The 16,836-nt window shown below is 45.8% G+C and overlaps 1 protein-coding gene across 2 annotated transcripts; it reads right to left on the reverse strand.

Moving 5' to 3' along the window:
* Nucleotides 1–16,003, reverse strand: PARD6A (par-6 family cell polarity regulator alpha). 2 transcript variants are annotated; one of them, XM_042438791.1, is made up of 3 exons: nucleotides 15,855–16,003; nucleotides 10,501–10,723; nucleotides 1–1,294 (listed from the first exon to the last, which is right to left on the reverse strand). In XM_042438791.1, the coding sequence occupies exons 1-3, from the start codon at nucleotides 15,915–15,917 to the stop codon at nucleotides 504–506; spliced, it is 1,077 nt and encodes a 358-aa protein (XP_042294725.1). In that variant the 5' UTR covers nucleotides 15,918–16,003; the 3' UTR covers nucleotides 1–503. The 2 variants fall into 2 exon arrangements, with proteins under 2 accessions (XP_042294725.1, XP_042294724.1); XM_042438790.1 differs by having other exon boundaries at nucleotides 1–1,297; nucleotides 15,855–16,002.
* Between the last annotated feature and the right edge of the window lie 833 nt (nucleotides 16,004–16,836).

A 16,836-nucleotide genomic window follows, 5' to 3' on the forward strand; every position in this document is an offset into this window, starting at 1 on the left:
AAAAAAACAACACCATGTTTAATAGTCTGTTGCACTATATTAATCTCTGATGCATGTTTTCATAAAAACAAACAACTAAAATCAAAACACTTTTATGAGTGCCAACAGTGGATGGAGGCAGGGACAACAGGCTCTGGAGGGGGATAGATCCCCATTCTGCCTGGAACACAGGCCAGGGGCTGAAGAGGAGGAACAGCAAATGTAATAAAACTCCCATTGTTTTGGCTCAACAAGGAGGAAGGGGCCTCCCCCCCCCATGGGAACTGTTCCAGGGAAGTTGGGATGGCCCCTACTGCTCCCAACCCATCTGCCATTTTTGCTACTGTGGCTGCAGAGAGCACCGCTGGCCTTGGCAGGCAGTCTCCAAAGAAGGTTCTGTGACAGCACATCCATGAGGAGTCCGTTCCAGATGGGCTCCAGATTCCAGTTCCATTATCTGGCTACTGCCAAACTGACCTTGGCGAGGTGATTTCACATATGATAGGGGAGGCTGTTGCCCAGGGCTATAGCGTGAAGACCGTGCCATCCTCCCGGAGGCTTCCTGCTCGGCTGCCCCGAATGGGGCTGCCACTACCGCTGTGACTGTTCAGTGAGGGCAGTGAGCCCTGAGAGCTATACAGAGACAGGCTGTGTTGCAGGCTCTCAAGGAGACCACCATTGGGGCAACTGGCAGGCAAATCGCTCTCAATCACCAGGTCACCCTCTTCATCGCTTTCCCCCTCTGCTGTGCTGCAGTTACTCAGGTACTGGGAGGCCGGGCTGGGTGTCTGCTGGCTGGGAGTACTGTCCGTGGACACGCCAGAGCTGCCAGACGCTTTGCTGCTGCGGATTACATTGTTGCGCTGGTTGGCCGGCTTGACGGTGATGATGAGATTGTGGCTGTTGGCCACCATCATGTCCGTGACCTGGTCCAGGGACTTTCCCGCCACATCAATGCCGTTGACTTCGAGGATCTCATCATTCACAGCTAAAAGCCCAGTGCTCTCTGCCAGACCCCCTTTAACCAAGCGAGAGATAAAGATGCCAGGCACCTTCTCAACCCCATGGGGGGCCACCCGCACACTGACTCCATCCCGTATGTAGAAGCCCAGTGGTTTATTTGACCCATGCTTATGTAGCCTCACGCGCCGATGGGTCTCTGGTAGGATGTCCACATCAATGATGGAGGAGATCTGGCGGAAGTCCTGGGGCATTCCAATCAGCAAGTGGGGCTTGGCCCGCTGGTGCACTGGACGGAGGAGCCCCTTTTTCTTCCGCTGCAGAGAGTTAGAGGCAAAGACGCTGGTGTCGGCTTCTGCTGCAAGGGAGAAGAAAAGAGAGCATGGGTCAGATGTGAAGCTACTGTATGTGCTGCTGAGACTCAACCATTCATCCTTTGTTGGATTTCTGTCTTGGAATCCCTCAGAATTCTCAGTCAGACTGGGCCTTGTCAATGTTGGCTGTTCAGTTCTGAGAACTGGAATGCAAAGGACAACATTCTCTTCTTTATCCCCTGTTTATCCATCACCCTGCTCCAAACAAATCCATAGCTTCCCCTAATATTCCTCACAGAAAGCCGATGCTCATCCACCCAATTAATCATTTGCTAAAATGTTTTTGTCCTGCTTCCCCCACCACTTTATTCTGCATTTGTCACCCCATAAGTCCCCTCAGATCAGTACCAACTGAACCTGTTTTGTAGCTACTTTGCACAAATCTTTGTCAGGTGCTAAGATTTTCACCTTGAATTGAAGCAGGCATTTCAGTTTTGTTGTTGTTCATGCCTTCAAGTCGTTTCTTTTAGCGACCCTAAATTGAATCTATCATGGGATTTTCTTGGCAAGTTTCTTCAGAGGGGGTTTGCCATTGCCATCCTCTGGGGCTGAAAGAGCTCAGGGTCACCCAGTGGGTTTCATGGCTGTTCTCCAGATCATAGTCCAACACTCAAACTACTACACCATGCTGGGTCCTTTTCAGTTTTACCTATCTGCATTTTGTCAGCTGATATATTTTCCTTGGGATAGTTCTGTTTCTTTCACAAGCTTGGGATTTGCAAACGCTGTGTGCTTTAGCATTATCGGTATCATCTAGTGGCAGAAATGTTGTCATTCACATTGTCTGAATTTGAATGTGTCTTTCTTGCTGGGAGAGTGCCAAAGTTAGATAAGGGAAGCCAGCTAAATGTGGCTCTTTACAGACCCTCCAAGTAAAGAACAGCCCCACACGACCTGGCTTACTCTCTACACTCGGATGAGCCCCTTGTGTGTTACATCAATTTACAGTGGGTCCTTGTTATCCACTGGGGTTTGGTTCCAGGATCCTCTGTGGACAACAAAATCCATGGATTATAATGGCAAAGCAAAATGGTGTCTCTCATAACATGGAAAATTAAGGTTTGCTATTTGGAATTTATACTTTCAAAATATTTTCATTGGGTAAAGCAACTCATGGGGCCTCACCTTCCCATCAGTCACCCCTGAAAACTCATTTCCCTGACTGGCAAGCAGAGCTATGGCTGGCACACAGCCTCTCTTTTACCACCTAAACCAGCTGGATGCCCAGGTACAGTGGGGGATATTTTCCCATCACTAGTGCCAGTCCAGTTGGCTTCTGTATCTAAAATAGGGAGGAGTGCCACCTTGTCTTTTGCCTCAGGCAATGAAGTATCTTGTGCCACTCATGCAGCAATGTTTGGAAGTCATCAGCATATCCCTGACAGATGCTAACTCTTTGTGATGTAAAAGAGGCCAGGATGCCATTGCCAGGGCCTCAGAAAGGGCCACCACTTCAAATCCTAGGCAGGCCTGGCTCCCTTTTCCCCTCCTCCTCTATGTAAGTCAGATCCTGACCCAGACCCGGACGTGTGGTACCTGCCAGTGCCGGAGAACCCAGCTTCCCCTTCTGGGATTACACACTGCATGCCAGGCTCGGATTAAAAGGGATATGAATAATTCAGTTTTAATCACACTTTGAGCAATGGCCTGCAGACTTAACTCAATAACTGCCAGTTCAGAGCGCAAAGGGCAGATTGCAGCCTCCCCACAGCAAAACCAAGCATCTACCAGCAGCCTATGGGGCTTGTCATGATGGATACCTGCTCTTCAGTATTTACCACTACGCTGCTGCATATAATGAAACATGCACAGTCCAGAGGAGGAAGGCGGCATAAAAATCAGTTGGGATTACATTTAGGATTGGCAACTACAAATGGTAGAGCCAGAGATATATGTATATTGGGAAGGGGGAGGAATAGAGAAATCTGTTCTTTAATCACCTGGATTAAAGGTACCGTAATTAATTAATCTGAAAATGATTAGGCTCCTCTTTCATATAATGGAAAATTGAGACTATGAAGAAAATGTCATTTCAGTTTGGTGTGACACTGAAGGAGAAAACCATCCTATGGCCAGAGAGCTACAAAGGAAAGCACAACCAGCCCTCAGTATCCACAGTTCTGTATCCTTGGAGTCAAGCAGTCATGCCTTGAAAATATTTTTGTTTTAAATTCCAAAAAGCATATCTTGATTTGGACATTTTATACAAGGGACACCATTTTACTACACCACTGTATATAATGGGATTTGAGCGTGCACAGATTTTGGTATCCATGGAGGGGTCCTAGAATCAAACTCCAGTGGATACTGAGAGCCCACTGTACTAACTGAAGAGCAGGTCCAAAAGGCAAACTGAGGCAACTGCCTTTGGCAGCAGTCGCTGGAGCGACAACAATCCCCTAGCTATAAGTGCTGAGCCTCCCATCTGTTCTTCTCTGTTGGATGCTAGCGCTGTACATGGCATATGGCCTGTCCTAAGCCTTGACTGGTCTGCTACCTGTAATGTGGTGGACAATGCTCCTGTTCTATTACTAGTACAGAAATAGGATTTCATAGTCAGCTTCTTTATGTGGAATAGGAACCATCTTGGCCTTTGCTTCAGGTAGCAAAACGTTTTGGTTCAGCCTTGCTGGAGGAAAAAACACACCCTTTGAGCTCTAAAAAAGTTGAGTGGTTGACTCAACTCAGTAGGGCTGCTCTTTCCTATTTTTCCTACCACCAAAGAATGCCTTCAGAGTCCTTGCTGTTCTGCAAATGATGCAGCATGTGCCGATGCTACAAAAGGAGCTGGATATATATGCCACCACCAAGGCCCTGTCAAGAGGTGAGAGGCTGCCAGACTGGAATCTAAATATGAAGTCTGATGCAGTGGTTAAAGTGTCAGATTAAGACTAGGGAGAAGCGGCTCTAAAATAATTTTGAAGAAAGAGGCATACTTTTACAAAAACCTCACTGTGTACAGTCCTAAATGATTAATGAAATGGTTTAGTCAATAGGATCCTGTTTCAAAAACATAACCCCTCCCCAAAAGACATAGTAATGTCTATATCAGGGGAAAAGTTTCTCATATTTAACTGGAATGGAAACAAGAATAGAGGAAGAAAAAGGCAGCCTTGGCTAGATGGAGATGATAGCTTCATCTGTCTGTACCTTCAGAACACAAATATCTATACTACCTTGCTGGCAACACACTCTTCTCCTTCGTACCTAGCAGAAGGGATGATTAATCCACTTCACTAAAGATGCTGCAGACATCTGTGACAAGCGGCAGGATGATCATGAAACAAGACTTGCTGGGTTGGAACAAGTTAGTGCTTTAATTCTGGCAGCACAGCTGTAATAAAAGCTGGGAACAACTGGGTGCCCAGCACCGAAACCAGTGTGTCTGTCTGCAGCTTAAAAATCCCAGAAGGCAACACTGGCATTGTCTTGAAATCTCCTACACAACACACCCTGAGGAGCGTGACCCATTTCACCATCTGGGCCACCCATCTTTTGCAACTCTGAGTCCACAGAAGCAGTCAGTCCTGGCGTCCAAAGATTTTATGAGTCCACTTGTTTTAGCAGTCGTTTTTGGCAAAGAGTCAGCCTGGACGAAGTAATAACCAATGCTGAGCCTGTTTATGGCTTTATTCTGCCTGGTTGCCTGGAAGGGATCCTTGGCCACAAGCTCTGAGTATGTGTTGTTTACAGCCTGCACCCAGACCGAACGGCCTTCACTGATTCATCTGAGTCCGTAGTACTACCAATTATTAGAAACCTCCCAAAGAGGAAGGAATAGAGGCTTTTACCAGGTCACTGTGCCTAAGCAGCACAGCCTTCATTTTACAGGGCTTCTCAGACGAAGCTCTTAAGTTATAAATATCGCACTGTGGGTTTGGCGCAAAAGCTTATTTTTAGCCCAGGGAGACTCTGATGGATGATGGAAGTCGTCTTGCTCCCCCCTGCAGCAGCAACTAATCCAAGCTATGCCAGATTCTGAATCATTTTGCAGACTCTCCTTGAGTGCCCCCTATCCTTTGGCCCATCATAGTTTGCTTCCTCTTGGTCTTCTCCACACAGGGCTGTCGCCAACTTGAACAATACACCCTGGCAAAGTGTCCACTAATGACAACTCCTAGTGTAGCTCCAGTCTCCAAGTAACTATATCAATTATATACTCAGGGTTGGCACAAGGCCTTTCGCTACCTGTGGTGATGGACAAGATGGTACTCCCTTCCCAGTCCATCTACAACAGGTGACTGAAGTTCACCTCAACATCACACCTGAGGCAGCAGGCTAGGTTTGCAAGCCCTGTAAGGTTGTGGCATAGACTATTGGTTGATAAAGCTTGTTTTTTGCTGCTCCAGAGACTAGAACAATGGATGCAAGCTACAGGAAAGGAGATTCCAGCTCAACATTAGGAGGAACTTCCTGACAGTAAGGGCTGACAGTGGAAATACTCCTTCGGAGAGTGGTGGAGTCTCTTTCTTTGGAGGTCTTTAAGCAGAGGCTGGATGGCCATCTGTCAGGAATGCTTTGATTCTGAATTCCTTTATGGCAGGGGAGGTCACTATGAATTATGCATACTTGCATGTATGCATTTCACAAAACAGTAAAAACTCAGAATACAAAATAGCAATGATACCACCAGCTAAAGCAGTTAGATAGCCAGTGTGACCGTGTGGTTTGAGTGTTGGACTATGACTGGAGACCAGGGATCAGCTCCCTGCTCAGCCATGAAACCGACTGGATGACCTTGGGCAAGTCACATTCTCTCAGCCTCAGGGGAAGGCAATGGCAAACCTCCTCTGAACAAATCTTGCCAAGAAAACCCCACAACAGGTTCACCTTAGGGTTGCCGTACATTGGAAGTGACTTGAAGGCACACAACAGCAACAGAAACAACAACAACAACAAAGCAGTTAACCTTGTGACTTCTATAAATATAATGAAAGAAATAACATATTAAATATTATAAAATTGTTTAAAGTATTAACAATAATGTATATCAAGAAAAGAGGGAAATATATAAGACTCTGTTAAGGGAATACTATTACGGCTGTAAAGTGGTTCTGATCCTAGGTGCCTGATTGGGTTTTGTTTAGGGGGGGGGTGTCCATCCATCTTTAGTGTAACTTGGGGGGTGTCCAGTCCCTTTCCCCTCATTTTTGGGTTCATGGCTTTGTCTGGTGAATCAGCTGGCAAATAAGATTCAGGAAAAGTCCCATAGGTAAATATTCAGTATGACATGACTAGCATTGCCCTCAATGTTTCATTCATCTCTTCCCGCCTGCCTGCCATCTAATCTTCAAGAGCAAAGCTTCCAGTATGCAAATGCTAAGATTTAGCAACTATTGTCAAATAGGTTTCACGTGGCTTCCCTGATTTCTACAGCTTCTTTAAACAACAGATTATTGAACAGTCCTGGTTTCAGGTTGCAAGGAGCTTCATTTCATTTTGGTTTGTTTGCAAGGTTTGTTTTATTATTTTGTCAGAGGAAAACAGTAAATCTATATTCTGAACTCTAAAGCAGGAAAGCACTGTTACAGCAAGCCTACAGTGGATTAGATCTCTAAGGCAGCCGTGGGCTACAATTCCCATCAGTGGCCAACGCAGCTGGAGGGCACCAGTTTGGGGAAGGTTCTGTCTTTTTGGATTTTCAAAAATACTCCAGTGCAAACAAAGAGAGAGAGAAAAATAGGACTCTGAGTAGCTATTAAAATAGCCTCTCCTACAACTGTTTATTGCCTTATAAAGCCCAGAGATAAACTGGGTGGTGTTTTCTGTGGATTACATGTTGGAAGCAATGCTCAAGGGAGCAAAAATCTCTCCTGTTTAGAGCAAAAACCTCCTCGCAAGGACAATTCTAGTTGGTTAAGAAAAGCAAATTGCATTAAATTTGCATAGGCTCTCCAGTTTTCAGAAGGCACCTTACCAATTGTATTGGTGCCTTCAAAGTAATTTCCAACTTTTGGCAACCCTAAGGCAAGCCTATACTGGTGTTTTCTTGGCAAGATTTGTTTGGGGCAGCGGGGTTGTCTTTGCCCAAGATCATCCAGTGGGTTTCCATGTCTGAGCAGAGATTTGAACCTTGGGCTCCAGAATCATAATACAGTGTTCAAAGCACTACACCATCCTGGCTCATCTTATCAATTGGTGAAGTTGAATTAAACTGTTGAATAAAAGTAGATGCCTTTTCTTCCTTTAGGTAGATCAGGCACAAGGAATCTCTCTAACCCTCCAAACGTTTTGGACTTTGGTCTCCAGAAGCTCTGACCAACATGACTGTTGGTAAGTAATGATTGGAGTTTTTGTATCAAAAATATGAGAGACCAAAGGTTCACTATCCTTGATAGAGGAAAGCATGCTAGCTCTGCTATTCCCTGTTTGCTATCCTCTACAAGTTGGAAAGAGATCCTCTGACCCAGGAAGATGCTGCTTGACTCATGGGAGTTCTCTATGCAGGTTAGGAACCTGGAAAATCAAGCAGAGGTATTTGAGGTTTGTTTGGGGAAGCCAACTGCAATATTTGGGGCTTTGGGAGAGCACTCAAGTGAAAAACTGGCCACCCAAATTTAAAACATTTGGTGATCTGGGAGCTTCTTGGACCACATTTAGGGGTCCCAAGGACCACACTTTGCCCACTCTTGCCTTAAACGCAGTCACTCCAACCAGGAGTTATGGTGGTACTGTTACAACAAGAAGTAACAGTACCACAATAGAGACCACTCTGACTGTGGAACTGTCTGGCTCTATCCCATCTAAATTTCTGGAAGGCAGCTAACACTTTGCTATTAAAATGAGGGGCTGCTGCTCTGGCTTTTTAAAATTGTTTCTAGTTTAAAAATTATTTTAATAAGAAGCCTCTTAAAATTGTTTTAGACATGCATTTAGTGTTTTAAATGTTTAAGCTCTTGTACGTCACCTTGGAGGCCCTGGCAGGTCTGGGAGCTGTAGACAAATCATAAATACATAACCCACTTATCTACCTAACTTACAGGGCTACTATATAGATAAAGTGGTGGTGCTTAAGAAACCAAAATGCATAATGACCTTTTGCATTCTCTAGCAGAAATGTGCAGACTTCAGTCTTGTGGATTTTTAAAAATTCCTACCTGACCTCTTTTCTTTCAAGATTCACCAACTACAGTCATCTCTCCATTTGTGCGGTCTTCGGATCCGCGTCCCTTGCTTACTCATGAGGGAAAAACAGAGGGACTTGGAATGGGGTGCGTGCCCATGGGCCTATGGCACCATTCAACCAATAGGGCTTATATATCGATGGATTTCCAGTTTTTGGGGTGTGTGTCCAGAACAGATGTCCTGCAAAAACGGATGGACAACTGTATAGCTAGGGAGTTTATCACACTGGGAGAAAAAGACAGGAGCACACGATTTGGCAAAGATTATCAAACAATGTCGCACAACATTGTGTGATAATCTTTGTCAAATTGTGCTATATTGACGGGAGCATCCCGCTATGCTCCCATCTTTATTCCCAGTGTGATAAACTCCTAGGTGCCAAATAGTAGCAGAGTTCGGAAGGAGCTAGATTCAAAATACAGGCTAAAGAGTTGGAGCCAACTGTCTGCTACAGGGAACCTTCAGTCCGTGAACCGAGTGTTGTATGTTGCTCAGTTTGTAGCTTCTTTTGCTGTTATTCTGGTTGGTTGGGGACTCTGGACTTATTATCCAAAAGAAGGAACTTTTTCAACCTATGGGTAAGAGGTTATTTAAAGACCGGGAACTGAGCTCTGGCTTTTAGTCCAGGAAGATGTATGGAACTGAGCTCTGGTTTATAGCCTGGACTCTGTTACAGCGGAGCACACTCTGAGTAGATATGCACTGAACTGAGTTATTCTTCGTATGGGTGGTAAGCAAAATGTCCAAACTGATAACAGTTATATCTGCTCCACCACTTTGGTTTGGTTCTGCCCTGTGCAGTCTCAGCCCTGCCCATGCTGGAATGCACCCAAATTGGAATTCAGCCCCTGAGCAACGGAGATATTCCTGTTTACTGCAACACATGATATACTGACTGGAATGATATGTGCATGCAGTTTTGAATAATAAAGAATCACACAGCATCTTTAAGGCTGGTGGCTTATTACAGCACTATAATAATGCTGTTAGTATAGCTTTGGTGGACCCATAGCCCTCTTCCTGAGAATGCATCTTAGGAAGTGAACTGTGTGTTCACAAAACCTCATGCTATAATAAATCTGTTAGTCTTAAAGATGCCACACAATTCTTTCCTATTTTGTTGCAACAGACTAACATGGCTAACATGGGGAGAGGGATCTAGACTTGTGTTACTTTAGATCCAAGACTTTAAACACAGCTCTAAAACATAGGCCTGGTCAAAAGTAACTGCCTGAAGAGTGGTGAACTTGGAGACAGAGGGATGGCTAGGGATGGACAAACTGGCCTGTCTTGCTTTCTGAAATGTATAAAATTCTGAAGCTCACGTTTGCTCCATCCTGTTTTCACTCCAGGTGACATTCAAAGGAAAAGGTAAGGTAGGGTCAGTATAAAAATTTGGGCACATTTTTGTGAGCGTTTTCTCTAAAGGTATGCATTTTGGTGTGCATCCTTGCCTAACATGTCCATTTGTTTGGGCTATTTTTGGATCAGAGACTTGCATTACAAAATTCAGAGAAGTGCGAAAACTGTGAAGGATAATTGCATTCAGCTTCATTCATTTATTCAGGAAGTATGGTTTCCTGTTGAAATGTGGATGCCTGCTATAATGTGAATCAAATGATTTTCACCATCATTTCAAGCCATGGCAGGGAATTCTTTTTAAAACTGACTTTCATTTTTAGTTGCTATTAATAAATTACAGTCTGCCCTCTCCATATCTGGAGGACCCATTACGGACCTGAAAACTGCCTATGCTCAAGTCCCATTAATTGTTATCATGGTGCGCTCCCATGGAGCGTGCATCATTTCCCCCCTTGCCACCTGCAGACCGTGTACACTCAAAGCAGTGTATGCAAAGTCTGCATAAGGCAAGGACAGACTGTACAGTACAAAGACAAGAAATGTACATCCTACTATAAATCACCTGGTGATCTGCCAGTAGAAACTTTGGCCTGCCCTAAACTCCTTGGATGAAGGACAGGAAACAAGCATTGATATAAGTAGAATTGAATGTGCTGTGTGAAAAGAAGAGTGAGTGGAAGTCCCTTAGTCACCTCCTTACCTCGTTTCTGGATGATGATCCGGAGCAAAGGATTGGCCGATGACAGTGCCTTGTGGTAATTGTCGTCATTGTTGATGGGCAGCAGGTCACCATGGATGTCTGTGTATCCAAGAAGGACATCCACGCAGGGGATCTGGTGGACTCTCTGAATCAGCTGGTAGAATTCCTGGAAGCCACCTACAGCAGAGCGCTTCATGGCAAAGCGACGGTACTCGGCATCAAACTATATAAGACAAAAGGAGAAAACAAGGAAGAGCATTGTGGCACTGCAAAATCCAACATGCTTTCTTTGGCATAGGCTTTAGCGTGAGAGCAGAAAAGAGCATACCCTTCAACATTTCACAGATGAAAGTCAGGACACATGTGGCCAAGTGACATCAGAATGTGGTCAAGATGGCAATACTTATTAATGCAGAAGAACAGACCAGTTAGGAAGGGCTGCAGTGTTTGCCTTTGCTCAAATCTATGGGGAAGGAGAAAATTCTATCCCCTCCTCTCCGCCTTTTTGAGTTTTGCACTTTAAGGTCAGTTTGCAACAACTGAAGTAAGCTGAAGATGAAGGGGGAAAGTGGGAGGAAGAGAGAGAAACTGGGACATTTAAAAATATTCTTACCAGGTATGTCTATAAGCTAAATAGACAAACTTTTGGTGCTTCTAGGAAGAGCTATTGACACTACCGATTAAAACGCATTGTCCAGAATCTCAATGGCTAATTTCCACTAGAGTAGATGCACTGAAAAAGGAGCCAACGTGTTGATAAATAAAATTGATTCAATGGTCTATTCTAGTCATCACAAACAATAGGGTCTTAATGTGAAGTCAAAGGCTTTCATGGCCGGCATCCATAGTTTTTTGTGGGTTTTTCAGGCTATGTAGCCATGTTCTAGAAGAGTTTATTCCTGACGTTTCACCAGCATCTGTGGCTGGCATCTTCAGAGAAACGATAGTTTTGTATATCTGTTTTATATTTCTTGTTCTCTGAAGATGCCAGCCACAGATGCTGGTGAAACGTCAGGAATAAATTCTTTCAGAACATGGCCACATAGCCCGAAACAATAGGATTTTAGATTATATGTATTTGGTCTATTATTCCTTACCACATTTGTTGTTGTTGTTGTAAGAAATAAAAACAACAGTGGTTGGGAAATATGGGAAACAACAAAGTCTGGACCACTTCTCCTGTAAAATTCTAAGACGAGGAAGGGCAATGATAAAAGCCCAGTCTGGAAGTATCCCTTATTGCAGATGGATAAAGCAAACAGTAAAATCCTAAGGTTTCAGGGATTGTTGCAACTCCAGCTAATTTATCAAAATGAACACTCAACAAAAATAAACCATACTAGACAACTTCTGTCTGAGGCACTTCACTGAAGGCAGTAAAAACAGTCTGTAGTAGTAACCAATATAACTAACAAAGAATTCCGTGTGATCAAATTGCTTAGACTTAAATACTAGGATTTGGCGCAACAAAAATGGTTTTGCATATCTGTTTTATATTTCTTGTTGTCCTTTTATGAAATAATTGTATTAAAAGTGGGGATCTTACTAGACGTTGTTCTGCACTGAAGAAGTGTAATAAAGTTGTGGTCGCCTACCAATACTTTTATGACACTCAGCGTTGTATCCCAGGGATCACTGTTAAACAGAATCTGCAGGGTTTCCTGTAGACATTCTTTGCTACCTGGTTAGTTCTTCTTAGTTGAGCTCAAAACCTTGGGACTTGAGCAAGTCAGGAATGGAAAGTACATCATATTTCTGTTAACAGAGAGGCAACATGCTTCTCTTTCCTGCCTGCTCAGTGTACATGGTCATGATCATGTTTAAATAGCCAGTTACACGAACGTGATAACTGAAGTAGACAGAAACAACAACAACAACACAGATTTCTCTGTCTCTTTCTTTCACATACAGTCCGCTTCATCTACAAATACATACCTTAATCATACAAACACTTTATTCTCTTGGGAAGAAGCAATCACACATTTGTTTTTTAAAACTGAATGTCATTTACTCCTTGTAGCACTTATCAGTTCTATCACAGTGAAGTGTTTTTAATTTAGAAAACTGCCATAGGGAGTTCTTAGGCGGGATACAAAGGTTCTAAAATTCTACGGTTGGAAATACGTATAGCCAAGCCCTTGTATAAGATAGTTGCCTGTCTATAGGACTATTTATCCATAGGTGGGTGATTTCTGTCCCTCAAAAGGCAAAGTTGCAAATAAAAAGCAACACCTGGTCTAATGCTGGAATAACTAGGGCCTGCCTATACGCCACACAAAAGGTTCCAGGTTAAATCCCTAATATTTACAGTTGAGCGCTGGAAAGCACTTCTGCTTGAAATCCTGGACAGTTGGACTGAGTACAGTAAATAGTGCTGAGCTAGATGGATGTATGGTTTGATTCAGTATAATGTGCCTTCATATATTCCACCTGAGACTCAAATGTATTATTTTTCATTGGTGCAGAGGCACAAGGGAACACGAACGTAATGGCATCAAGGAATTTGCTACACATATATCAGATGCAGCAGAGGAATAGCAAAGCAAAATGTGTCCCTGGCCAGACTTGAAACAAAAACTTTCAAAAGACTACAAACCACTCAGCAGTTATCTCTTCTCTGACATAATTCTCCAGTGCCCTCTCAGATCTATCCTGTATGAGATCAAATCCAATCTAGGAGTGTTCTGGGTCCTGTTCTCTGGAGCAGCAGAAAACAAGCTTGCTTCATCCTCAATACAACACCCCTTTAAATATTTAAACAGGGCTATCATATCACCTCTTAGCCTTCTCTTCTCCAGGCTAAACATACACAGCTCCCCAAGTCTCACTTCATAAGGCACAGTTTCCAGACCCGTCACCATTTTGGTGGCCTTCCTTTGGGCACGCTCCAATTTGTCAACATCCTTTTGAATTGTGGTGCCCAGAACTGGACACAGCGTTATTCCAGGTGAGGCCTGACCAAAGCAGAACAGAGTGGCACTATTACTTCCCTTGACCTAGACACTATTCTCCTATTGATGTAGCCTAGTATTGCATTGGCTTTCTTAGCTGCAACATCACACTGTTGGCTCATGTTCAGCCTGTGGTCCACCAAGTCTCCAAGATCCCTTTTCCATGTATTGCTGTCAAACCAGGTGTCATTCATTCTACATCTCTGCATTTCATTTTTACTGCCAAACTCTAGTGTCCTACACCAAAGTGGACAAATGTTAAAATGGGTTAGGAGATGCTGTTTTTATCCCCTTAATAGGACTATCCACCACCTTGAGTTCTGATTATGGTTACTGTACTTTGATTTTAGCTTCTGTGGTACCTTAGATGGGTTTGCCTCCTTAAAAGGAGGAATATAAATTAGGATAATAAATAAAGGAAAACAAATAAAAAGAAGATTCAAACCATCTTTCAGCTGGAGTATGTAGGAAATTGCCTTATAGATTATTTGTCCACAGAGCTCATATGGCTATGTGGTCTGGGGATGATGTAAGTTGTAGTCCAACACTGTCCAAGCCACTGTATTCCCCATCACCATGAATGGATGGGAGAGCTGGGAAGTGAAAAAAGGTGATAGAAAAGCAACAAACAAAACCCAAGCTCATTGGAGAAGTGGAGCTGGAAAAGAGTGCTGAGGATCCCATGGAAAGACAAAAAGACAAACAAATGCCTCCTTGAATAAATCAAGCCTGAACTCTCCCTGGAAGCCAAGATGCCCAAACTGAGGCTGTCATACTTTGGCCACATCATGAGAAGGCATAAATCTCTTGAAAAGGTAATGATGCTAGGAAAGGTAGAGGACAGGAGAAAGAGAAGAAGACCACATGCCATGGTTGGACTCGATCAAAAAGGCCAGGGGCTGGAGCCTGCAAAAGCTGGACAGAGTGGTGGGGATGTCTCATCCTCAGGGTCACCATGAATCATGATGAACTTGGGGGCAGTTAACAACAACAACAACATTAGCATCAAGGTTGGCTGGCTGCTTGGCATCAAGGCCATGAGTTGAGGGTTGCCATGAGTCCAGGTGGCCTGAAGGGTGGTTAACAGCATCAATGACAATGGCATTAAGGTTGGCTGGCTGCTTGACATCAAGACCATGAGTTGAGGGTCACCATGAGTTAAGGGGGCCTGGAGGGGGGTTAAAAATAATTGGTTTTTGTGGGGTTTGGGGGCTATGTGGCCATGTTCTAGAAGAGTTTGTTTCTGACGGTTTGCAAGCATCTGTGGCTGGCTTCTTCAGAGAAGATGCAATGCAATGGCATTCTCTGAAGATGCCAGCCCCAGATGATGGCGAACCGTCAGAAGCAAACCCTTCTAAAACATGGCCACATAGCCCCCCAAAACCCAGAAAAAATTATGGATGCTGGCCATGAAAGCCTTTGACTTCACAACAACCACTACCACCTTAACATTAAGGTTGGCTGGCTGCTTGGCACCAAGGCCATGGGTTGGGGGTGGCCATGGGTCCAGGGGGCCTGGAGGGCAGTAGCAATGAGCACCCCCTCCACCTGAGCTCCAGGGTTTGCTGGCTGCCTGGCCCCAGGGTGGCAGAGGGGTTTCCCAGCTGATCTCTGTCTGGCAGGGAGACTGGGCCCCAAGGGACCCAGGGATGCCCTTCTGGGGGATCATGAGGGAGGGAGCCCCTGGCTGGATGCCCTTGGGGCTGATCCCAGAGAGGGGCATCGCAGGGGCTCCCAGCCAGCCAGCCAAGCGAAGGCATCCTCCTCAGCCGGGAAGCCCCTGGGAAGCCCGGCTCCGCTGGTGCAGCATTGCATAACCAGCCCGCGGGGGAAGCTGCCCGTCCTTCCCGGGAGGAAAGGCAGACCCCTCCGGGCAGAACAAGGGGGCAGCCCTCCTCGCCAGGCCAGGCTCAAGGGAGGGAGAGGGAAAGCTAGGAGGATGGATGGATGGATGGATGGGAGGAAGGAAGGAAGGATAGACGGGCACAAGGAAGGATGGATAGAAGGAAGGAGGGAGGGAAGGAGGGAAGATGGATGGAAGAAAAGAAGGATGGAAGGATAAAAGGGAAGAAGGGGAAGAGAGGGAGGAAAGAAAGAGGGAGGGAGGGAGGGAGGAAGGAAGGAAGGAGGAAGGGAGGAAGGAAGGAAGGAAAAAAGAGGGAAGGAGGGAAGAATGGAGGGAGGAAAGAAAGAAGGAGGGAAAGATAAAGGAGGGAGGGAGGAAGGAAGGAAAGAAGGATGTAAGGGAGCGGGGAAGGAAGAGAGGGAAGGAGGAAGGCTGGCTGGGAAGGAGGCTGGGAGGCTGTTGGGCCCGGTGCACCTGCTGCTGCTGCTGCTGCCGCTGCTGCCAGGGATGCTTCTGGGTCTGGGTCTGGATGGCGCCCCTCCTTCCCCGGGACTCACCTTGCTCTTGACCTCGATGACGGGCTCGGAGGCGCGGGCGGGAGTGCGGTGGTGCTTGGCCATGCTGAGCCCCGGAGGGAGCCCCGGCAGAGGCAGCCCAGACCAGCAGCAGAAGCACCAGCAGCAGCAGCAGCAGCAGCGCTCCTCCGGCCGCCGGGCGGGCAGCGCTCCCCGCCGGTGACGTCACCGGGCCCGCAAGGTCCAAGGGAGGGAGGGGGGAGGGAGGGAGGGCTCCGAGCGGGATGCCGGCGTCGCCTAGGCAACCGCCGCCCGGGACCTTCCAAGGAGGAGGACCCAGCCCTGGACAGGTGAGGAGGAGGCGCATTGGGCCAAAGGGACGGAAGGGAAGGCGTGACAGAGGGGAACTCTGGGATGCTGCTGCAGCAAAAAGGGCCAAGGCCATCCTAGACTCCATCAGGAGAAGTATAGTGTCTGTCAGTGGTCCCCAAACTCTGCTCTTTAAGGGATTTGGGGCTTCAGCTCCCAGGAGACTCAGCCCCATAGTTGGCCCATAGTCTGGGATTCTGGGAGCTGAAGCCCAACATCTCTTAAAGCACACACTTTGGGGACCCTTGGCATCAAGTGCCACTCTATTCTGCTTTGGTCAGGCCTCACCTGGAATAATCCAGTGTCCAGTTCTGGCACCACAATTCAAAAAGGATGTGGAGACACTGGAGCCATGTGTCCAAAGGAGGGGGACTAAAATGGTGAAGGGTCTTTATTCCATGAAGTCAGGGACCTGAGGATGTTTAGCCTGGAGAAGAGAAGGTTAAGAGGTGATATGAGAGCCCTGTTTAAATACTTGAAGGGGTGTTACATTGGGGATGGAGCAAGCTTGTTTTCTGCTGCTCCAGAGACTAGGACCTGGAGCAATGGATGCAAGCTGCAGGAAAAGAGATTCCACCTCAACATTAGGAGGAACTTCCTGACAGTAAGGGCTGTTCGACAGTGGAATACACTCCTTCCTCGGAGTGCAGTGGAG

The sequence above is a fragment of the Sceloporus undulatus genome, chromosome 8 (assembly GCF_019175285.1).
Source record: "Sceloporus undulatus isolate JIND9_A2432 ecotype Alabama chromosome 8, SceUnd_v1.1, whole genome shotgun sequence".
In the NCBI taxonomy this organism is placed as follows: Eukaryota; Metazoa; Chordata; class Lepidosauria; order Squamata; family Phrynosomatidae; genus Sceloporus; species Sceloporus undulatus.